General features: G+C 40.6%; 1 protein-coding gene across 1 annotated transcript in view; it reads right to left on the bottom strand.

Annotated features, from left to right (window-relative positions):
* Positions 1 to 732: 732 nt before the first annotated feature.
* The window catches only part of LOC130176871 (copine-8-like), a 64,271-nt gene continuing 43,538 nt past the window's right edge, over positions 733 to 21,465 (bottom strand). The window contains exons 11-20 of the mRNA XM_056388266.1: positions 20,975 to 21,050; positions 19,033 to 19,089; positions 18,049 to 18,110; positions 17,723 to 17,769; positions 15,479 to 15,660; positions 11,682 to 11,809; positions 9,521 to 9,623; positions 8,319 to 8,376; positions 7,524 to 7,597; positions 733 to 6,866 (exon numbers count right to left, since the gene is read on the bottom strand). Of these exons, the coding sequence (XP_056244241.1) occupies positions 6,654 to 6,866; positions 7,524 to 7,597; positions 8,319 to 8,376; positions 9,521 to 9,623; positions 11,682 to 11,809; positions 15,479 to 15,660; positions 17,723 to 17,769; positions 18,049 to 18,110; positions 19,033 to 19,089; positions 20,975 to 21,050 (1,000 nt within the window). The 3' untranslated portion in view covers positions 733 to 6,653. The remainder of the gene's footprint in view (positions 6,867 to 7,523; positions 7,598 to 8,318; positions 8,377 to 9,520; positions 9,624 to 11,681; positions 11,810 to 15,478; positions 15,661 to 17,722; positions 17,770 to 18,048; positions 18,111 to 19,032; positions 19,090 to 20,974; positions 21,051 to 21,465) is intronic.

Here is a 21,465-nt window from a genome sequence, read left to right as displayed (position 1 = left end):
TACTCACCACAGCACCAAATGTTTGTTAATCCACTGCTGAAAATAGTCCCCAGTAAATGGTTTTCTGCTGTTTGAGAAACATTTAATAAAAACTACAGCTGCTTCAGGTTATTATTACTGCGCTGTTTAAAAAAAACAAAAGAAACTTTACATTAGTTTCTATTCGACCTGTTTTTCAGCCGGAGCAGTAGGAACAGATGGGCTGGTGGGTGAGTGTCACAGTCAGGGCAGGGGAAAGTAACGAGAGACATTTGTTTTCTTCATGGCATTTGTTTGCAGTAAGTAAAAGGCAGAATGATGTCGGCCTTATTTTCTAAACAATTGACTGCTTTGTGAGCGTAGATTCTGTCATCAAATTCAGGCGAAAGGAGGCTGCGTTTCTCAGCCAGTCTTTGGAACGGTAGCGCCTGTCACCCTGTTATAACAACGCAGATCTTGAGATGCACGCTTTAAAGGTGTAATGGCGTGAAGCACATCTATTCCAGTGTCCTGGCTGATTTAAGACATTTTACTGGCATCGTCAACCAGGACAGGTGCCTGTCAACACGGACAGCTTCTCCAAGAGAAAAATGCCGTCTTGCCGTGTTGCAGTAGCCCACAGATCAACGTATTAATGACGTTTTAATCAACACTATGGATATTTTTATAGAAAGCTATAATAATACTTTTTCATGCATGGCACCCATTGAATGAAGAAACCCCCAAATGAGTTTAACTCTTTTTTGAGCATCGAATAAAGAACAAGAACAGTTTGATATGAATATTTATTTAAAGACTTCAATTCTTACAGAAATAGTTGTTTGAAATCAATCTTTTGTGGCTTCCATTTTTCCAATTGGAACAGTAAAACCTGTGCTGTCTTGTAATATCACTAACCCCAAGAACTGAATATATGTATCAATGGACAACTTTCATTTTCAATTGGTCTTTTAGTGTAATTACAAGTATCATGCAAAAGCCATGAATCACTCTTTTGAGATTCAAAATGAGGGTTGATGAAAAAATAACAACTGGGTTAATGATATGGGTTTTGATAAAAAAATATGACTGTAAACATGGCTGTAAGAGGCTGGACGACGTTGTTCTCAGCTGAAAGATTCTGTCTCTTTGCTGAGAGCGAGACAGCCCAGTTTCTTTCTGTTCAGATCATCCTCCCTCTTATTCACATCACTTCAACCACTGGGTCTGAGACAACAATGCTGAGATGAGTCTGACAGAGGAGTGGCTGTGCATCGATGCACCAAAAAAAAAAAACCCCCAAAGAAAAACAAAACAGAATCAGTCTTCAAAAGAAACATCTGAAGGCATTGCACAATTCCAAGATTGATCAGTGAGATTTTTAAGGCAAAAAAGTTTTCTAAAATACTCTGAAATAACTCGCAAAGATGTCATATTACAATTTTTTTTAAAAGCCACTGGTGCATCTCTGTTAGAAAAGACCTAGACATGCACACTCAATGCATGCTATTAAAAAACATTGGGATAAAACAGGAGATTCATCACGAGCATTCAATTAAACCACTTTGTTAATATTATAAGGTACAGTAAACAACTTCCATGTTATACGTGTGAAGATTACATGGGCGTTCATATGGCCTGGCATGCTGACATGGCGCCGCCTTGGCAGAGTGACATGGGTGCAACGATGAGTGGTGGGAGGCAGCGAGGTGTAAGCCGACGTCATTAAAGCTTGTTTGTCCAGCAGTAGCGCAGGGTTTTTTTTTTTTTTTTTTTTCTTTTCCCCTTGTCTCCTATACAATAAATGCTTATGATTGTTACTCCTACACTGACTCAGCCTCAGAGGAACAGTGATTTCACACATCACAGCCACATGTGACAAACCCAATGGTATATGTGAATCCTTCCACCTCCACTGGGTTTCTATACAAACAGCTTCTTCTTCCTGAGGGCAATTCCATGCACGCCAAAGATGAGATGCTTTCAGACCTACTGTGTACTCCACAGTGTAATATGATAGTCATGTAGTAAGATGTAGCTTTGCAGTCATCCGCAAAGACTTTCTCAACCCCTCATAGTGTTTCTTGATATTAAGACAGGGTTGTTGGCTGAAATATTTGTAACTGTTTAAAATGATTTAAAATAGCATCTGTCATCACATGTTGAAGCTGTGAGCCTGTGGCTATTGTAACAGCGATACTGGGCATTCAAAGATTTTGGACGGTGGTGTCTTTTTGTCCTGCCTTTCGAGAGCAAAGAATATAAGCAAAAGTGTAGAAAAATTGTAAATGGTGGGTTTATCGGCGCTGCGATCATTAGCAAGTCCAACTAACTAGTTTACAACCTACAGTTGTAAGGCTATTTGTAAGGTTTCTCTGCTGCCACATGAGGTTTCTTGCTGGGCGCAGGTGGCGGTGATGACAAGCGATTCAGCCATCGATGCGTTTACAAGACAACAGGTTATAATAAACCATCTGAGCAGCGCTATGTCTTCAGGGAAGGTTGGAGGCTACAGAGAGTCGCTATCGAAAGTGAGGAGACGGGCCGGCGCTAGCTGGTTAGCATGCTAACTTCAGTAGAAGGCAAGACGTGATAGAGACAAGAGTTAACTCTGGCGTTGCTTTCCACCTCTGCTGACAGCTGTTGGTGAGTGAATGGATGAAGTTTGATGCTGAACTCACAATGTTTCTTCTGGACTGGTAAGTAAACAACTGCTAATGCTAATGTTAGCTATGTAAGGATAGCAAAACTTACAAATAGCTCCTTCATTACTTCCATGACGAAGGAGAGCATTATTAACAAACAATAGTTTATGGAGTTACAAGAAGAAAAGAAAAGAAAACAGACCATGTCTGTAATCTGGCCCAGGTATATTATGATTGTCTATCACTATGTGTTTTTTGATGAACATCTATATCCAATTGCCAATAAAAATTTTCAAAAGATTCTCTATGATCAAACAAATTACAAATTTAGACACCTTGGCAGAGGGGTCTTTCCTTTCCCTACATGTATATTATCCAAGTTTCAAGTGCGTCCAAACAGCTTGGCATCTGGGACATAAAATGTGGTCACAGGACACAAAACGTTGAGAAACCCTGATTTTACTGATGTGAATATAAATACCAAGTCACTTTATCTCTGAAACCACTGTTTCTCTGAGAAAACAAGCAAGAAAACCCTTAATCTTCACTCAACCCTCACCTTGTTATGTAAGTGTCATGCATGTTTCATATACAAATACATGTACTGGATGTACAGTATATACGAGAGTGTGGGTGTGAGATGAAGTTGACATCTTGTTGTGATAAATAAATGAAAGGCCCTGCCTTGTGTTTCAGGAGGAGAGTCACAGAGTCCTGGCAGTTTGCTGCAAGTCAGCTCTCCAGAAAACAGATTACAGTTTATACAGAATATATATTTACACAAACATATAAAAAGACTGTTCCTGCCTGATCTGGTCTGATTTGGTTCAGTCTGGTGTTGCTCCAGTCTGACACCAGACTTGAGACCAGTGCTACATTGTGCAATTCGTCATCCCCGCCATGACACAACAATACAGAAGAGTACAAAATCTATCAGACCCACGTTGAGGGACCCTATTCAGTCAAATTGAATAACCAGCTTTTCTGGGATGAGTCTCAGCCAACAAAGACATGCTACACTTAACAATATGTCGAATTTGGCAGACAAATGTTGCTACTGAGTCAACTTGATCACCAGGTCTACCTTTAAACATCTTGCACACATGAAAGATACATTGTTATCTGACCATTCACTCATAAAAAAATACAGGCCTGTCGTTCATGATTTAAATATGAATAACTTATGTATAAACATGAATAAGGCCTGTTAGTCATGATTTAAATATGATTACAGGCCTCAGTATAAAATGTAATACTAACATCAGCAGTAAAGAAGCAGCATTACACATACAGTATACTGACCATTACTCAAAAAAGGCAAAATTTTGTACAGCATATAAATGTCTAAGAAAATGTTTCACAAGCAGTTTTTAAGTAGACATTTGAATTAAGCAAGTATCTGATGATTCTGAGGCGTGCGTTTAGAAAAATGTTGTAAACTGTCTTTAACATCGATTCCTTGACTGAATAGGGCCCGAAAAAAGTTCTGATGAGCGCTACGGTTTGTATTACACAGATACAGAGTAAAACGTACAAACACTGTTCCTCACACACTGACATGAGTTGAAATGGGGTAGTGGTAATGGCTGTAGCCTGATAGGAAATGAATTGTGCTTTGCTTTAAGTCACATTAAACTTTTTCATGTACACATTGCTGGGCAAAACTGCAGGGTTGCATTTGAGTTTCACCCTGTAACGCGGCTAAAAGTGACAGTGCAGTTACCTGTTTTGGATTTGGGTGTTTTCCTACTTTTAAAGGAAAACTCCACTGGAAACTGAAAACTGAGGCTTTAAAGATCGAACCCTCAGAAGAAAAGCTCTGAAAACTGTGTAGCTTGCTCCTCTGCAGAGGGCAGCAGCTGTGGTCAGCTTGGATCCAGACCAGTTACAACAATTTTAATTCAAATGTAATAAGTTTTGAAGCTTTGTGTTCAGGTAGGACCTCATTGCAGTGACAAGTTGTTTGCGAATGTTGGTTTTCAGTGCCATTAAATTTAGTCATGCCACAAGCCAAATTAACAACCAGCTGCTTTGAATAAAACATGCACGTGTTCCATTTTATGATTTCTTTGGGACGTCCCTGTTTTTAATCCCACTATGAGACAAAGTTTCAATTCTTGCTCGCAAGCGTTCTGTCTTCTGCTGCTTCACTGATCTTGCTGCTGTTTTCGCACTTTAACTCAGCAGAAACAGCTGAGACACAGACCCTCACGCTCTGTCTCCAAGCACTTGTTTTAATAAACCTTGTTCATAAATGAGGATACAAGGATATTTTTCCATTTTTAATATTGCATGATTGATAACTGCTTCATCACCCACTTACAAAACTCTGTTGAGCTGTCAATGAGCACAACACTTAGAGAATTTGAATTGAATTGCAACAAAAAGAGCCAATGTGGAAACAGGGAGATTTCCACTGGAGTCTATTGTAACTGTTGTGAATGAAGAACAGCTGCTGCCATCCTCGTTCTAAGCTACTGAACTACAAAGAATTCAGAGCCACCTTCCAAACCCTCAGGTGCTGCGTGTTTGATACTGACAACACAGGTTTTCTGTAGAGTTTTCCCTTAAGGAGATGATAAGCTACATGCTACTAAACCTTTCTGATTTTTACAGGCATCAACTTTTAGTTACAATGTTTGACAACATGAAACTACAACCTGTCCTCACAGTCATTAATTTGATCCATATGGGTGGTTGTTAAAAGAAAAGCATGTGTCCATCTTGGCGTGTTGGTGAACTGATTTCTGTGCATTTATTAACAGTGTGTTGCCACCACAAAGGTGTGAGTCCCCTGATCTGATAGCAACCAAAGTGCTGTAATTCTCAGCCCACAGTTTGGCAAATATTTAGTGTAACTTTAGTGAGAAAGGTAAAAATGTGAACTCCACAGACTTATCAAAAATCACTGACACACCAACACTTTGTTATTTAATCAACTTTTTTTTTTTTTTTTGGCAATACTAAACAAAGTGAGAGGTAGAGAGACGTAAAACAAAAGAAAAATGCTTCTAAAGCACAATGTTATTCCATGAAAAGAGACTTTAAAATGTAACACACAGTCAGGTTCGGTAGTGAGATGTGTGTTTTTGACACCTGGGCTTGGAGATCCACATTTCCAGAGCCCATGGACGAAACTGTACCTGTTAATGTTATCTGACAAAAGAGTAAGGCTGGTTCAAGTCCCTGCTGCATTTGATTTAACCAGACTCCCAGGAAGCACAGCTTCCTTTTGAGTCAAGGCAGGTGGACGGAGCAGAAGGTAGGAGCGTGGGAAGATTTCAGGCGGATGATGGGTTTGTTCTTAATGAAACATGGCAGTGGTGGCGGCGGTGAAGTGGTGGTGGGGGGGGTTTGTGTAGGAGGGACAAAGCCCTGAGTGCAGGACAACAGTGCATGCTTCTCTTAAACTAGCACATGCTCCATTTATTTAAAAAAAACACACTCTGTAATGAAGAATGTGGCACCAAGGCCTAAATGTTTTTGTACAAATCCACAACCTCCAGTTTCTGCAGCTGAAAAATAGGAATCTGAAAGGTTTTCACATTAGTCGGTATAAATTCCCTTCTGAAAAAATTTCTCCCCTCCAGTCCTCAAGTTTGTAAACATGTATATATCAGAGAAAGACATGATTTTGTGAACGACAGAGGAAGTGGAAATAGAAATCACAAACAGAAACATGAACAGTGTTTCGAAAAAGGGCCTCCACAGTTTGGAACCCTTTCAGCTGCGACTGGTCAGTTTCTGTCCTGTTCACTCTTTCTGGTGCAGTAAGGTGATCTCTGACCCCCCATCACAACCCATCAAAAGCCCCACCTTTGTCCAGTAAGGGAAAAGTCCCTTCTTCTAAAAAGCGGAAGCTTCCCACTCGGGCTTATCCGCGTCACCGATCACGGCCAAACGTTCCCGTAAGTGCAACATGAGAGAGCAGGCGAGGTTTGCCATGAGCTCAAAGCCTCCAGTGAAGAGCAGGAAGAATAAGAGGCAGAGAAGAAGAGAGTAAAGGCCAGAAGGGTTGGCTGGCCGGCGTTGGAGCGAGGGCCTCTGCCTTTAAATTCGGCTTACCCGTCTGGCGAGAAGGGGGTGGATGGCTGGTGGTGGGCAGGGGGTGTAAGGAGGTGGCAAGGGCCCAGGTTTGATGCCTCTGGTCCTCATGAAGGACAGGAACTGGTCGGGGATTTCAGCAAGCACTTCTTTAGCCAGACGAGCCATGCTGAGGATGTGGTTTCCTCGCCGGTCGATGTAGTCTCTGAAAGGAACAAACTGAGGAGAGGAAAGGAAACAAGGTTAGGAGGAGAGCAGACGAGAGGAAACAAGAAGAAGAGAGGAAAGAAGAAGAGGAGCGGAAACAAAGGGAAAGGAGATGAAACAAGGAAAGGTGAGAAGAGGAAACAATGAGAAAAGAGGAAACGGATAGAAGAGTGGATGAAACAAGGAGAAGTAAGAAAACGAGGAGAAGAGGTGAGAGAAAACAAAAAGACAAGGAAAGAAAAGGAAACAAGGAGAGAAGTAGAGTGGAAGAGAGGAAACAAGGTGAGAAGAGCAGAGGAGAGTAGAGGAAACATGGAGAGGAAAACAGGAGTAGAGAAGCAGAAGAGAGGAAACAAGGAGAGGAGAGGGAACAAGGAAAGGAAAGGAAAAAAGAGGAAACAAGGAGGGAAAAGAGGATTAAAGAAGAAGATAAAGTTAAAAATAAAATATAGAACAGAATGAAAAGGACAGAAAAAGGTGGATATAGCTCAGAGAAGCGATGCAGCAGGAAGGAGACAGAAAAATGGCAGAGTGAGAACAAGAGCACAGCAGAGGGTCAAGCACCATGACCTTTTCCCATTAATCATAAATCCTACATTTCTCCTGAGACATTCTGCTGAGTGAAAAGCCTCACAGCCACTCAGCCATGTCTTTGGGAATATTCTGTACCTGAACAATGTCCCTCTCTGCGTATCGTCCTTGGGATGAGATCCTCTCCTCGTCTCCGTCCAGCTCGATCATTTCTGAGGAGGGAAGCACATCCGTCAGGAGACTCGGACTGCCGTGTCAAAACTATGGCGAGCAAACACGACACGCAGTTTGTGCGTTTTAATCTGCTGCAGCCATTAGCATGCCACTGGGTTACATTGCTTTGGAGTGTTGACAATGCCAAACGCGGCAGGAGTACACAGAATCTGTGTCCCTGAATGTGAAGCCATCGGGCTCTGAGTTGCACACAGGGGAAAACAGGGGAAACATGCTAGAATATGTGAGCAGAGCCAGTGATGTGCACCATAGGGACATCATGCAACCATGCACACTGACTTCACAGCCGTGATAATTGTTTAATCCTGTTGACTTTGCGGGCAAATTGCTCATCACGAGTGAGCTTGTTTTTACGGAGGACGGTTCTGTGAATGGTAAACATGAGTGTTAACGACACAGTAGAGAGGTGGGGGATGTGGCCCTCGTCCATTTAAAAAAAAAAAAAGAAAAGAAAAGAAATCCACTTAACCTCGGATTCAGAGGAGATGGGGAAGAAAAATTAAGGGGAGGGAGAATGGAGGACAGAAGAAAAGGAGGTCTGCACAAGGAAGGGCTGAACCAGGGCTGGGAGGCGAGATAGGAAGTAGAAAGAAGGCGAAGGATTACTGCATGCAAACACACACACACACACACACACACACACATACACACACACATACACACAGACGCACGCACGCACATGCTCTTCACCCTGCTTACCATCAAATTCTGCTGGTCCAACCCCAACTATTATAATTGACATGGGCAGAGATGCGGCCTGTAAAGGGTGGAAAGAGACAGAGCGGCGCATCAAAGGTGGAGAAGAAGCAACGTTCATTCTTTTCAAAATTTGCTATCTTAAACGCTGCAGGCTGTCAGTGAAATACCCCCGCAAATTACTAACTGTAAGTTAACACTCCATAGAGAGCAATCTCAATAGAAAAATTCTCTGCTATTGTTAAGACAGACGGGCTCGTCCACTTCCATCTGCCCTCTGCAGCCCGTCTCATAAAGCCTCCCGTCCAGCCCGTTCTGGAGGTTCTAATTTCATGCATCTACAACTTTGTCTAAATCTCCCAAAGCTTGACAGTTTAAAAATGACTCCCATTTACATCTTCGTCTGCCCTAAGCTGCAGCTGAACTGCTGCCCTGCATTGCAATATTCTTTATTAAATCTTAGCCGAGTGGGACAACAAAGTACAGTTCGAGTGATGAATGATGAATGAAGGTTTTTCAGTGTTTCATAACTTTAGATGGATGCCCAAACGGCCTGGAATATGAGGGGCAGGGATCCTCCGTGGGCTAGTAAATAATTACTCTCAAATCTTACTTTACAATAACATTACATCACATGGAGGCGCAGGAAGGGAAGGGGAGGGGAGGGGAGGGAAGGGGAGGGTGGTGAGGCGATGCAGAGCAGCGAGTGCAGGCGACTGAGGCTCCAAATATGTGAGCTCACCCAAAATCCTTACACACATGAACTCTGATCACTCTAATTACAAAGCAGAGTTATTAGAGCTGAACATAGCAGGATTGGGGGACGCATGGGGAGGTGGAGTGGCCGACCAGGCCGTACCCTCTCTTCCCTTACTCTCCTCATTAGTGAAGATGAGAGAAAAAAGAGAAAGACAGCAGAGTGACTGCTTTTCATATTCTCTCTTTCATTATAGTTTGTTTGTGAGTTTATTAGGATCTCCATTAGAGGCTTAATCATTGCTGGGCCTCCAGGGTCCTCGCATGTTTTACAGCCTATTAACTGAATGAATACAAGCATATAATCCATGGACTGCTGCTGTCCATAATACTGTAAATTCCACTGTACATTTACTGGTTCGGATGTTTTTGAAAAGGCTTTGGCAACATAAAGTCTTCCTTCTTAAACATAAAGCTCAAACAATAAATAATGTGGTATGGTACTGTACATTGACTATAGACTCCTTGGTCTGCGCCATGTCTGTGATCACGCCGTCGGAGATGATGAGGAGGATGAAGTACTGTGATCCGTCTGTCACCGCTGACGCATACCTGGCACAGGAAGAGACAGGAGGTCAGAGGACAAATGAGCAGAAATAAAACACAGACACGGAGGTGGGAAGCCTGCACTTCTCCAACACAGACACACATTTGATTTTAACATATTATCAGTATTAAAAGACATCGTTTAGTTTTTTTCTATTCAGCTGAAAACTTACTGTTTCTAAGGAGACGCCACTGGCCAGTCTGTCATAGCGACAACTTTGTGAGACTTTTCATGTTTTGAACAGTTAGCCCTGGTTAGAAAATGAAATCTCTCGACATCTGCTGCAACAGTTTTGACCCTTCCCCCATCTGTCTCACTGAAGTCCACCAACTTTATGGAAGTACGACATTAACTCGCTGAAGTGGTGGGCTTTAATGTACCTCTGTCTCAAATCCCATTCATCGCTTCAGCAATTTCCCTATTACATAATATCACGTTAGGCTATTTCCCCCCAGAGATCAATACAATTCTTATTTTATTGAAGACAAATGGTCCAGTTACAGTGTGTGCGTCATTCCTCGTCCAAAATAACGTACGTTATGTAAAATGTAAATGTAAAATTAGCATTTTTATAGTTCTTGGCTGTGCAAATTATTCTGAAAGATCTTTGGTATTTAAAGCACAAAGTAAATAGTGATGTGACAGCATTTCACTGTCTTAAATCACAGTGTTGTTTTCATTGAAGATGTATTTCAAAACTGTCTACTCTCACCCAATATCTATTAAAAGATGTTTTTTAAACCTTTATTTTACCAGGACTTCTCCTGAGATACATTATGCTGCTTACAAGAGAGAAGATTACCATGGAAACACAAACAATTTAATATCATACAGAGCATACAAAAGCACAATAAATCTCATGAAGGATATCTTGATACAGTGTGCAGGTATTACACGAGGAAGGAGGAAGAAATGTATTATTGGTAGTAGTATATTTTGTGCTTTAAAAAGACACCTTGGATTTCTTTTTTTAGCTTTAAACTCAGAGCAGTTTATGTTAAATAAACCAGGGTCAAATGTTTGAAGTGATGTTGCAGGACAATGTCATTTGCAACGACAGTCAGACAATTAGAAACCTGACGTGACTTGGTGTCACTTTTTATCTTTTAGCAATGTCTTCCTGGGTTTCAGTCAGGTGCTCCACAGACATTAGTGAGCGTTGTACAATGCAGCTATTCTCAGGCTGAGTGGGCGGACGGCACTAGCAGGGAGAGATGGGATTTGAAAGCCAATGATGAAAGGTGGGAAAAGGGCTTGTTACAGTCGGTCTTTAGGATCATGAGACAAGGTCTGGCAATAGAGGAAGTCAGAAAACGCTGCACTACAGAACAGCTCCTAAACTTTTATCAGTGGTTACCCAATGTCAATTGGGTAAGTGCTGCTGACAGTTTCTGGAAGTAGCTACTGGAAGTGTATATTATTTGTTTTAAATATTTAAACAGTGGGAGAGCAGCTTCTTGCATTTATAATGTGTTGCCCTAATAAAAAATTAACTGCACTTGAGGGCCCATATGTCTCACGTTAATCAGGTTTAGCTCTTTTGAATACTAGAGTACAGATTTTCTACTTGTGTCCATAAGGGATTCATTGACTTTATTTGAGGAATGGTGGGAGGTGTGACATTAACTGGTATTCACAGCAATGTTTCTTCAACTGTGCATGGTGATTTTCTGTTTCTTTGATTTCCTTAGTGCTTTCTAACACACCTCTATCCATCAGTCATCACACAGACTGGTCATCTTCCATAAGTAAGTGTTGATTCTTGTTAGATGACATTTAGAGATATTAGCACTTAAGTTTCCTCCCTTTGTCTCACAGATTACTGTACTGCAGTCCACAAACACACACACATACACACACACACACACACACACACGCACATGCACACGCACACACACACACACACACACACACACAGCTGGAATTTCCCCATATCCTTTTGCTCTTAGGAGGAGTATCTCCTGCAGAACTGTTAATCTTGTGGTGGCATTGCAGTCGAAGACAGTTGTGTGTGTGTCTGCCTACATGTTCCACACATCCGGCTGTGATAATAGTGGACCTACCTGGCCACATGGTTAATAACGGGGGAGAAGTGGGTGGGTCCGTAGAGACGCACAGATTTGAGACTCTGGTAATAGGCCTCCATCACCCCCTCAATGCCGTTGCAGTAGGGGTTCTGTGGATTACCGTTCTGCATGAAAACAGAAAAACAAAGCTGTTGATAAGGAAAGAATAATATTTCACTGATAGTTCAGATTTTCTATAACTAAGATACTTCTTATGCACAAAGGTCCTTGGAAGTTTTTAGTATCGCATAATGTGATCTGAATTCATGATGGTCACCATTTTGCAACTGCATTTGAGTGTATAAATATTTAATGGGGGGTGTGTAAGGTTTATTTTTTAAAATTAACTCCAGTACATTGTTGTCTGCTGTTGCCCACATCAGGAGAAACTCTGGTGAATCCGTGGATACTATTTGAATCAATTCTAGTGTTTTGTTGCCAAGAAATTTCACAAAAAGAAGCCTTTAGTCTTTATTAACCTCACTTTGTAGCATTATTCTGACACAGACAGTGAGCTCTTCTAAGGCATGTTCAAAGACAGCAGTGTGTTACTGTTGTGCATGAATTTGATGAACTCTAAAAAAAAAGAAAAAGCAACCTTTAATTACAAAGATGCTGCTGCTGCTCTGCAGTGTTGTGTCTTCAACCATTTTCTTGCTTCAAGCGGGTAATAGTTCATTTACATACAGTGTCACCTTCATTGATTTAATGTCAGCCAGCTAATATTTTGAAAAATGTGTTAAATATATTCAAGGACAATTAGAATAATTTGCTTACATTACACCTCTGTGGTACACCTGAGACCTAAACACATTTTCAGGATAATGTATCAAAGTTAGAATTGAATTGGTTTGTTTTGATATTCAGGAAAAGGGCTGCTAAAAAAGGAATAATAAAAACAGCATCACCCTGAAGGAGAAATTGTATTTGTAGATTTTATATCCTTTTATGGGAAAAAGGATGGAATTGCATTTTATTTTAAAAACAGGCATATTTTGGCTGCAAATTGCAGGATAACAGGATTACGTGCATCCTTTGAGACATCAAAAATGGCCTCCTCAGGGCCAAAACATCAATAATACGCCAATATTATCAAAAAATATTACCTAGTGTGAGAGGAACTAGAGGGCTGCAAGCCCTTAAGGACGCACAATCCAATCTTACATTGTTTTTAGCATTACATTATTTAAGCCAGCCATATGCTTTGGGATTTCTAATTATCTCAGTAAGAAACCATCTTGACTGACTCTGCTTGGTTGTCCATGAGTACGAACAACACACATGAGACTCCTTTGCTTTGTAAATGGAGCTTGCATAATTATGTGGGATTCAGTGGTGGCCTTCTCCCACTGCAGCCACACAGCTGTAGCATTCCTATTTAGGAGCTGACTAAGTTAAATCTTTAATGGTTACATTAATGCATATGTGCCTCATCTAAAGGTTTTGCGCCTCCGGGGAGGCTGTTACCCAACACTGAGCAGCTGTAATGGCTGTAAATGCCTCTGGAGCAACATCTGGAAGTGACAGTAGAGCAGGGAGAGGATTATAGGTGGCTGAGGAATGGTCAGGATGTCTACAGCCCTGGAGAGCTTGACATTAGCAGGGTGGGATGGATGGATGGATGGATGGATGGATTAGAGGAGGATGAGAAATGGTTGCATGCTGATAGTGAAGAATGAAGAAACCGATAATCCAGATTATTTATATTTAAAGTGATAGCTTGGGTTATTTGATGTGTGATTGTATGAGGCACTTATCTACAGTCAGTGTATTACCTGCAGTGGGTTCTGGGTCAGCATGCTCTCAGTTTGGAGAAGCAGGCAGGAGTACCGGCACAGAAGCTGAGAGATGTACTGCTGTGGACGGGGACAGCAGCAAAATGCAAGTGCCTGCCTAAAACATCTTAACAGCCCTTTATGACTCAAACAGCTGATCTGCAGTATAATACAGTGCGTGGTGTAAGTGTGCTTATGCGTAGAAATACGGTAGTTCAACGGTTGAGAGAACGTAGTGCCAAAGAAGAGGGCTGGTTGATGACAAGATAAAGTAGTGACAATATTCAAAATAAAGCATCCACTTCAACTATTATTGACTTTTTAGGTGGGCATTTTTTAAATGGCTAAAAGAAGTTTTTTCTGCCATCGCCATCCACCGCAGCACATCCCTCAGCTGCTCTGTCGTTACTCCTGCTTCTCCAAACTGGGAACGCGCCAACTCAAGTCTACTGCAGGTAACACACTGACTATGGATAAATATCACATACAACCCCACATCAAATAACCCAAACTATCCCTTTAAGCACTGCATGATTCCATGATTTCCATTTGTCAGCGTTATCAAACCACTGACATACCATGTCATAATACTGATAAAGAAATGAAAGTTGTTACAATCTGTCCCACCAGCAAGACTTATAAATAAATAGACAATAAATAAATAAATGAAATAACTGTGGTGTGTTTGCGTGGCAAAAATGGCTAGTTTACAGCCAGATACTAAACAGCTCATTTGGCTTTCATCACCACAGTGTGCACAGACTAGCTGGCTGAATTTATTCATGTATTTGGACAGCAGTGTTCACCACCCACCAATAGACTGTTTCCTGTAACTGGTCCTATCCTTGTGAAAGTGCCTGGTCTCAGGCTGTTTGCGTTTTTCAGTTTACTTTTATAGAGTTTTTACATAGTTCTGGTAAAACTTTATGTTTACAGCTTGGTTTGAGAAACATGCATGATGTCTGTACTCTCACTAGGATAGACATGCTCCTCCAGCTGGCATGAAAGCCATTAAAAGATTTACTCTCAGCGGATTGGATTTGTTTTACAATGGCAGTCTTAATCTTAATGTTGTTCAACATCAGCACACTTCAAGTGGAACCTACTGTTTCATGTCACAAAAGAATGTTATTTCCAAGGATTTTGTACGTAAGAGGATAAATATCTTTAACTACTGGATAGATTACCAAGAAATCTGGTACAGACATTCATGGTTCCCAGAGGATAAATCCAAAAAATGATCCCCAGACTTTTCCTTTAGTGAAAACAGAAGGTCAAAGTTTTTAATGATCCATAATCAAATAATTCCACATCTACTTGATGAATTGCCACAAAATTGGGTTCAGACATTCATGGTTCCCAGACCATGTTTCGTTATGACTTTGATGCTCCGCGTGACATTTCATCTTTTGCCATCATCAGGTCTAAGTTTTAATTTGTTCATAGCTTTGGTTTATGGACTAATGAAACTAATGCTATTCCCATTAACCTAACCTGTAACTGTATTGTTAGCTTGGTAACAGACAATTAAGATGGTGACGATGGTAGACATTAAACCTGCTAAACATTAGCAAATTAGCACTGTCATTTTGTTCAATTTGTCACTTCCATTATTCATTGCTTTGAGAAAGTATTTAGCATCGTTAGCTAAAGAAGAACCTGTTTTGTGCCATAAAGCAAGATGCTGTCGCTTAAATCATTCCTGCAAGTTCCTGCAAAAACTGACCTGGTGGCACATAGTGGGAAAAATAATGAAGAGGCCCAGAGAGGGGAGAGTCTTCTTCCCTTTGGCTTTGTTTGGTCATGGTAATGATGTGTAAATAATAAGTAGCCAGATGTTTGCATGTTTTGTATGAGGATAGGTAGAGACATGGACGCACAGATGGATACAAGTGTTTAAATGTATTGTTATGAGTGTTATGTTCCTTTGAATAAAAAGGTCGAAGGATAAATAGATGAAAGACTAAAAGGTTGGGTGTTTGGATGATGTAAAAGATGGAAATAAAGCTGATTCCTCACCAGAGCAAACTCATGAGAGACCCGTCCGTCTGGGGGAAGCTTGGCACCAAAGCCAAGTGCAGGAAACATCTTGTCGCTGTCGTAGTCCTGGATGATTTCTCCGACAGCCCGCAGCGCCATGGCGTAGTCGTTCAGCTGGTACGGGCTCATGTAATGGAGCGAGGTGGGCTGGGACGGGTTGCCTGGGACCCGAATGGTTCAACACAATAAAACACACATCAGCATCAAACTGTAATTATGCCTGCTCCCCCTGGGCTCTGAGTCATATTAAAATAAAAAGGAGGGGAGTGGGTGGAAGGGGGTTAAAACACAGACTGGAGTTTTAGTTACACAAACATTTCCCCAAGGCACAGCTGCACTGGAGGCAGAAATAATCTCACTGGTTGTCTAAACCTCAGCGGGTAGTGTGAGGAACCACAGTTTTTAAGTATGACAGCACTGTTGCAATTTAACTACCACACTAATAGGATGGTGCCGCTACAGTGACTTGCTGACCCTCCAAGATCTTCTCTGCAATGCTGATGAATGAAATCAGTAAAGATGCGATTACTCAGTAACAGTCTGATTAAAACTTTTTAATTTGCAAAAAACTAATTTCTTAGTGCAAGAAACTGCTCTTGATAAATTAAAATACAGCCAAGGAATGATAAAAATAAGTCATCAGCTACATTTGTCTTGTCTCTGTTTTGGCACAAACAGAGAAATGAAAACAGATTAAAAAAAAAACCATGAACTGAATCAAAAAACTGCAACCACAGTGGTGACATTAAAAGATAAGGCTGGTGTTATACATGTTTGTTATTGTCATCGAAACATCATGACAAGAACAAAACTAACAATGTTTTAGTTCCGACTTCCATACCCTGTCCGTGGCACTCAGTCCCATTTTTTTCACATGACGTGAATATTTAAAAATGACTCACAAACACAGCCTCATTCTTTAAAAAGTCTCAGCAATCTTTCTTTAAACAGCTGGACACTGTAGTTTGAGTGAAGAGTGAGTGACGAGTGCATTAGTTGGGGGACTATTTTCAGCTGCAGATTAATACACATTCGGTTGTTTATGGAAGCGGGAAGCATAGACTGTATATAAAGATGGACGTAGCCTCTGTGACGTCACCCACAGGTTTCTAAAGATTTTGAAGTTTTGAAGATCGGTGTGACCCGTTCCACTGTCGCCATCTTGTTAGTGCCTGACTCCACTCACCCACCTGTCACTCAAAGTAACACGCCCTCAATTCTACTTAACTTTAAGAACTTCAGCGTTGGCTTCATTTTCAAGGCCTGGTGGTTGCTGCTTGATAGGAAGCCGTATGTGGGATTGAAAATAAACTACAGTGTGTATTTTGGTGATGAAGGAACATGTCACCTAGTGCAATGATGTAGCTCACTGATATGTTTTTTAAAATATGTTTTGGATAACAATTGTGCTCTAAGGCACAGAGGAATAACATATATTACTTGAGCTGCTCATTGTTGGTTTTGGTCTTTAAATATTGATTATAAGGAAAACAAAGAATATCGCCAGCCTTATCCTTTAATATGACTATCTGTGAGCTGCTTTGTGAAATATTAGAAAATGTCACAGTCATATTCTGACACAACTTCTGTTAATAGTTTGAATAAAGTATGAGAAACTGGAGCTCAAAGAAAAACGGGACTGTGAGAAACTGATTTGATGTGAGTGCAGAAAGCCACCCATCTCTCCTGTGATGTCTCCAAAATTGTGTTACATATATTAACTTTCTACATCATATCTCACTAAAAGGAGAACATCACTCATCTGTCACAGTCTTCTGCCCACAATTGCGTTTGTCTGTTGTTAAATTGTGATTACTGACAAAGGAGTTTACCTGTGGGGCTTCATAAACTTTCCCTACATGGTACAACGGTCTGAAGAGCAAATGAAATTTAAAAAAACGTGGGTGTAATGGCTTTCTGTAAACACTGAGGCACAGTGTACAAAGTGTGGTTAATAAACAACATCAAACGGAGCTCAGATGTTTAAAGCAACAGATAATGTTCAAATAATTGTCCAACTCTCTGCTGCTTTACCCCACAATTTGTCTCTAGCTCTGTAAAAGACGGTGAAGTGTCATTAGAATAAGTAAATTAAAACTGACTGATAAGGAATCACTTAACAGTTCACATCAAATAAAGATCTGAGCATTAACCACCGACACTTGATGTGTTCGAAACCCTTGCAGGATTTCAGTGATAAGAGCAAAGCTTTAACACACTTACCATTTGATGCTGTGAAATCAATTGCCACTGTGAAATTAATCTGAGTCCTACAAGAGAAAATAAACCACGTAAGGAATAACGTCATCATCATCAATCATGCTAGATTATACCACAGCATGTTTCAAAGCATGCAGCAGCAAGCAATTAAGCAGCAGGTTATCGGCAGCAGTCTTAATATTGGAGCTGAGAGATAAACACGGTGCAGTAATCCTCTACACTGAGTCTCTGCAGAGTTTACACTGCACCGTAACTGCAACTGGTTTTAATGATGATAGTAATACTTGATCTCTGCAGGATCATACGATGCCGTTCCAGTGTGAACTTACCCGCCTCTAATGTAGTCCAGGAATGAGAGTTCAGTGTCCACCAGGCAGGACAGAAGAGTGACCTGTAAGACAGAAAAGTGTAGGAATTAGGTAAGAACCACTTTAAAAGTTTGAGTCTGTTAATGTAGCACTTGATTCTTCTTCTTCTAATTTTATTCATTTGTGATGGTAAAATCAGCAGTCAGCCTGGTTAGGCAGACTCTGCTGTTCTGTGTCTCCTTCATCGTGCTTTTCATTATTTCTCATGTGTAACATTGTTTCAATTTTTGTAATTGTTCATTACTCAAATCTAAAAGGGCTTCTTCTCATCTATTAAGTTATTTGCTGCAAGCCTGTAATAATGGGCAACATGATAAATTAACTTGATTTAATTAAATCAAGATCATTACAGCCAGTTCCTCTAACTACTGAGCCACAATTAAAAGGGTTGTAAATTACATTAGAACTCATCATAACCTCATCAAACATGTCTATAAAGCTTGTAAGTTTATGTTACACACATCTAACATATTTTATTTACTCCCAAACAAATTTTTGAGTAATCAATTACCAAAAACAAACTCATATACATTGAACCTGGGGCGTTTGAGAACCCTGGAGTTGGGACAGTTGCCTTAATTCAGAACTGTGATTCTTCAGTTCCAACCGACATTGTATTGATGTATGTTCAGAACTACATCTGATCCTGAGGTATAGGGAAGCTTAACATTACATTTTTATATTTATTAGTGTTGCCATAAAGATATGGATTCAAACTCCAGAGATATTTTAGCAAGAAAGACAATGAGACATAAAAGTGCAAATAAAGCTAAATATACACACACTGTCTTTCACCTGTTGTTTTGATACCATTGGTATTAAAATAGATAAACAATTCACATGAGCTCTGAATATCAATTGGGCCTCGAGTGTAAGTGCAGAGTTAGTGTCACAATGGAAAAAACATCATTGAGAAAGTGAAGGTTGCACAAACTGCTGACTCACCGTTCCTGAGTTTTGGTACTTTTTCTTCTTCTTTCCTTTTTTCTTTGGATTTAGCACCTGTGGAGAAAACACAAACATGAATCCACTTTGTTGTGTCTCAGCGAGCGACTCATTTTGGCTCCAAGACTGTGCAGAAAAATTTAACTAAATTATTTTTTAATAAGTTTGTACACAGAGAAATTCTATCACTGCATTACATTCAGTTAATGAGGAAATTAGTTTTGTTTAATTTCTCCCTTCAGATTTTACACAACCTGTGTCTGAGTGGCTCGTTTCAGTTTTCTAACTGTGTCCTGGGATTTTCGGAGTCTGGGGAAAATCCAGCGCAGAGCTAATAAGAAAAAGACAACCTGGGCCTGACGAGTGTGGGGAGAGCACACTCTGCTCTTCCTGCCTCCTCACTATGTGATTCAGGTTGTGCTTCATGAGCACCTTTACTGACCTTCAGTGATTTATGGTTTGCTAAAACCCAGCTGGTGTAGAAGTTAACGGACCAGTGAGTGAACTGCACTGAGCATTCAAGGAAGGGATCGAAGTCTTCTGAGGAATGGGCGCTAACCATCTTAACAGCATACACCGTACATTATCATCTACACTACTTCAGCACAGCATCCTGTTAAATAATCAGAAGTCACAGTATAATCCCTGATGTATTCCCCCATGTCAGTGTGTGCAGTGGAAGTAATGATTTGAATTGCAGCATAAACCAGAAAAAACTACTAAATAAGTATGAGGTGGCTCACCTTGAAGAAGGCTCAAGAAAATAGTGATGTTTAAATAATATTTAAATTAAGATGATGTTTTAAATAAACTTGGGAATTTCTACAAGAAGCTCTGACGTACGTATTGATCCAGTTTTAGTCTTATCAGGCTGTAAGTAACATGTCTGTCTCTAAAGCCACAAACACAGAAAAAACATGTTGCGCTGGAGCAGAAGTTATGTTGCCACCTCCATCATGTTTTATGTTTTTTTGTGTAGAATAACAAAGGAACATAGATCAATAAATTATATATATATATATATATATCTCTGAGAGAGAGAGAGAGAGAGATATGTATACTAATATAATAATTTTCTTTGTCACTTCCCACTCTGTCAAAGTTAATTTTACTCATCAATTCTAACGTCACCACATCTGACTAATCAGATTTCTACCTGTGTCTCTTCAGCCAGTTCAGTTAATTCTTGCCAAAACTTTTCTCTGCTACTGATCTAAATAAATACTGTTACTCAATTCAACTTGATTTTTCCTTATGAAACTGCTGCAAGTAACATGGTCACTGTAGTCTGGGTGTATAGCTCAGCTCTCAGCTCTCCTCTGAACAAAACTCTCAATAGTTAAGTGCAATAGCCTTGTTCTATTGCAACAAAATTGTTTTGTTTGTTTGTCTGTCTTAAATTTGGACACCTGCTGACTTCTTGGTTATCTGGTGTGTGTCTCCTCTAAAGTTGAACTATTTTTAAAGTTTTTCTTTTTCATCTCAGGCTTGATATCGGAGCTTTTGTGAGGATATTTTGTCTGGGCCTTTGTGTGAGGGTTAAGATTTGAATTAGGGTCAGATTAGAGTTAGAAGATAATGAAGTATGGAAGCACAAGTGTTTGTGTGTGTGTGTGTGTGTGTGTGTGTGTGTGTGTGTGTCTGTGTGTGTGTGTCTGTGTGTGTGTGTGTATGTGTGTGTGTGTGTGTGTGTGTGTGTGTGTGTGTGTGTCTGTGTGTGTGTGTGTATGTGTGTGTGTGTGTGTGTGTGTGTGTGTGTGTTGTGTGTGTGTGTGTGTGTGTGTGTGTGTGTGAGTGTGTGTGTGTGTGTGTGTGTCTGTGTGTGTGTGTGTGTGTGTGTGTGTGTGTGTGTGTCTGTGTGTGTGTGTGTGTGTGTGTGTGTGTGTGTGTGTGTGTGTGTGTGTGTGTGTGTGTGTGAGTGTGTGAGAGAGAAGAAAATCACCTCATAGACGTGGAACTGTGACTGGCTTCTGGACATTTCTCTGTAGCTGGTGCTGAACTCGCCGATGAAGTCGTGGCTGCAACAGTGAACACACGGTCACATCTCTCCTCATCTGAAAAACCCTACGTGTTCTGTATCATAGTTCTGTTGTGAAGCAGCGTCAGAAAAAGAAAAGAACCTCTAATAACAGTAAAATGCTTGAGAATTACGGATTCTTTTCATTCCTTTGTCCTGTATTCACGTTGTCTGTAAAGTCTTCACTAACAAGCTCCTTGGTTTCCGGAGGCATGTAGTCTGGTAGCAACCAATTTCATAATTTCATGGAGATAATCAGCGCAGTTGGAATCATGGTCAGAAATTAATGGGAGCTCGGGGCAAAGTGCCCTTGAAATGTCAAAAACTGCCTGTGAAATTAACAATGAAGGGGGCAAACTGTGCCCCTCAATACTGTGAATTCACTTGCTTCAAAAGATAAACTCTTTACTCCCCGC

This window comes from Seriola aureovittata, chromosome 10, assembly GCF_021018895.1.
Source record: "Seriola aureovittata isolate HTS-2021-v1 ecotype China chromosome 10, ASM2101889v1, whole genome shotgun sequence".
NCBI lineage: Eukaryota > Metazoa > Chordata > Actinopteri > Carangiformes > Carangidae > Seriola > Seriola aureovittata.
Note: the sequence above shows the minus strand (reverse complement) of the source record. Positions and strands in the feature narration are given on the sequence as shown.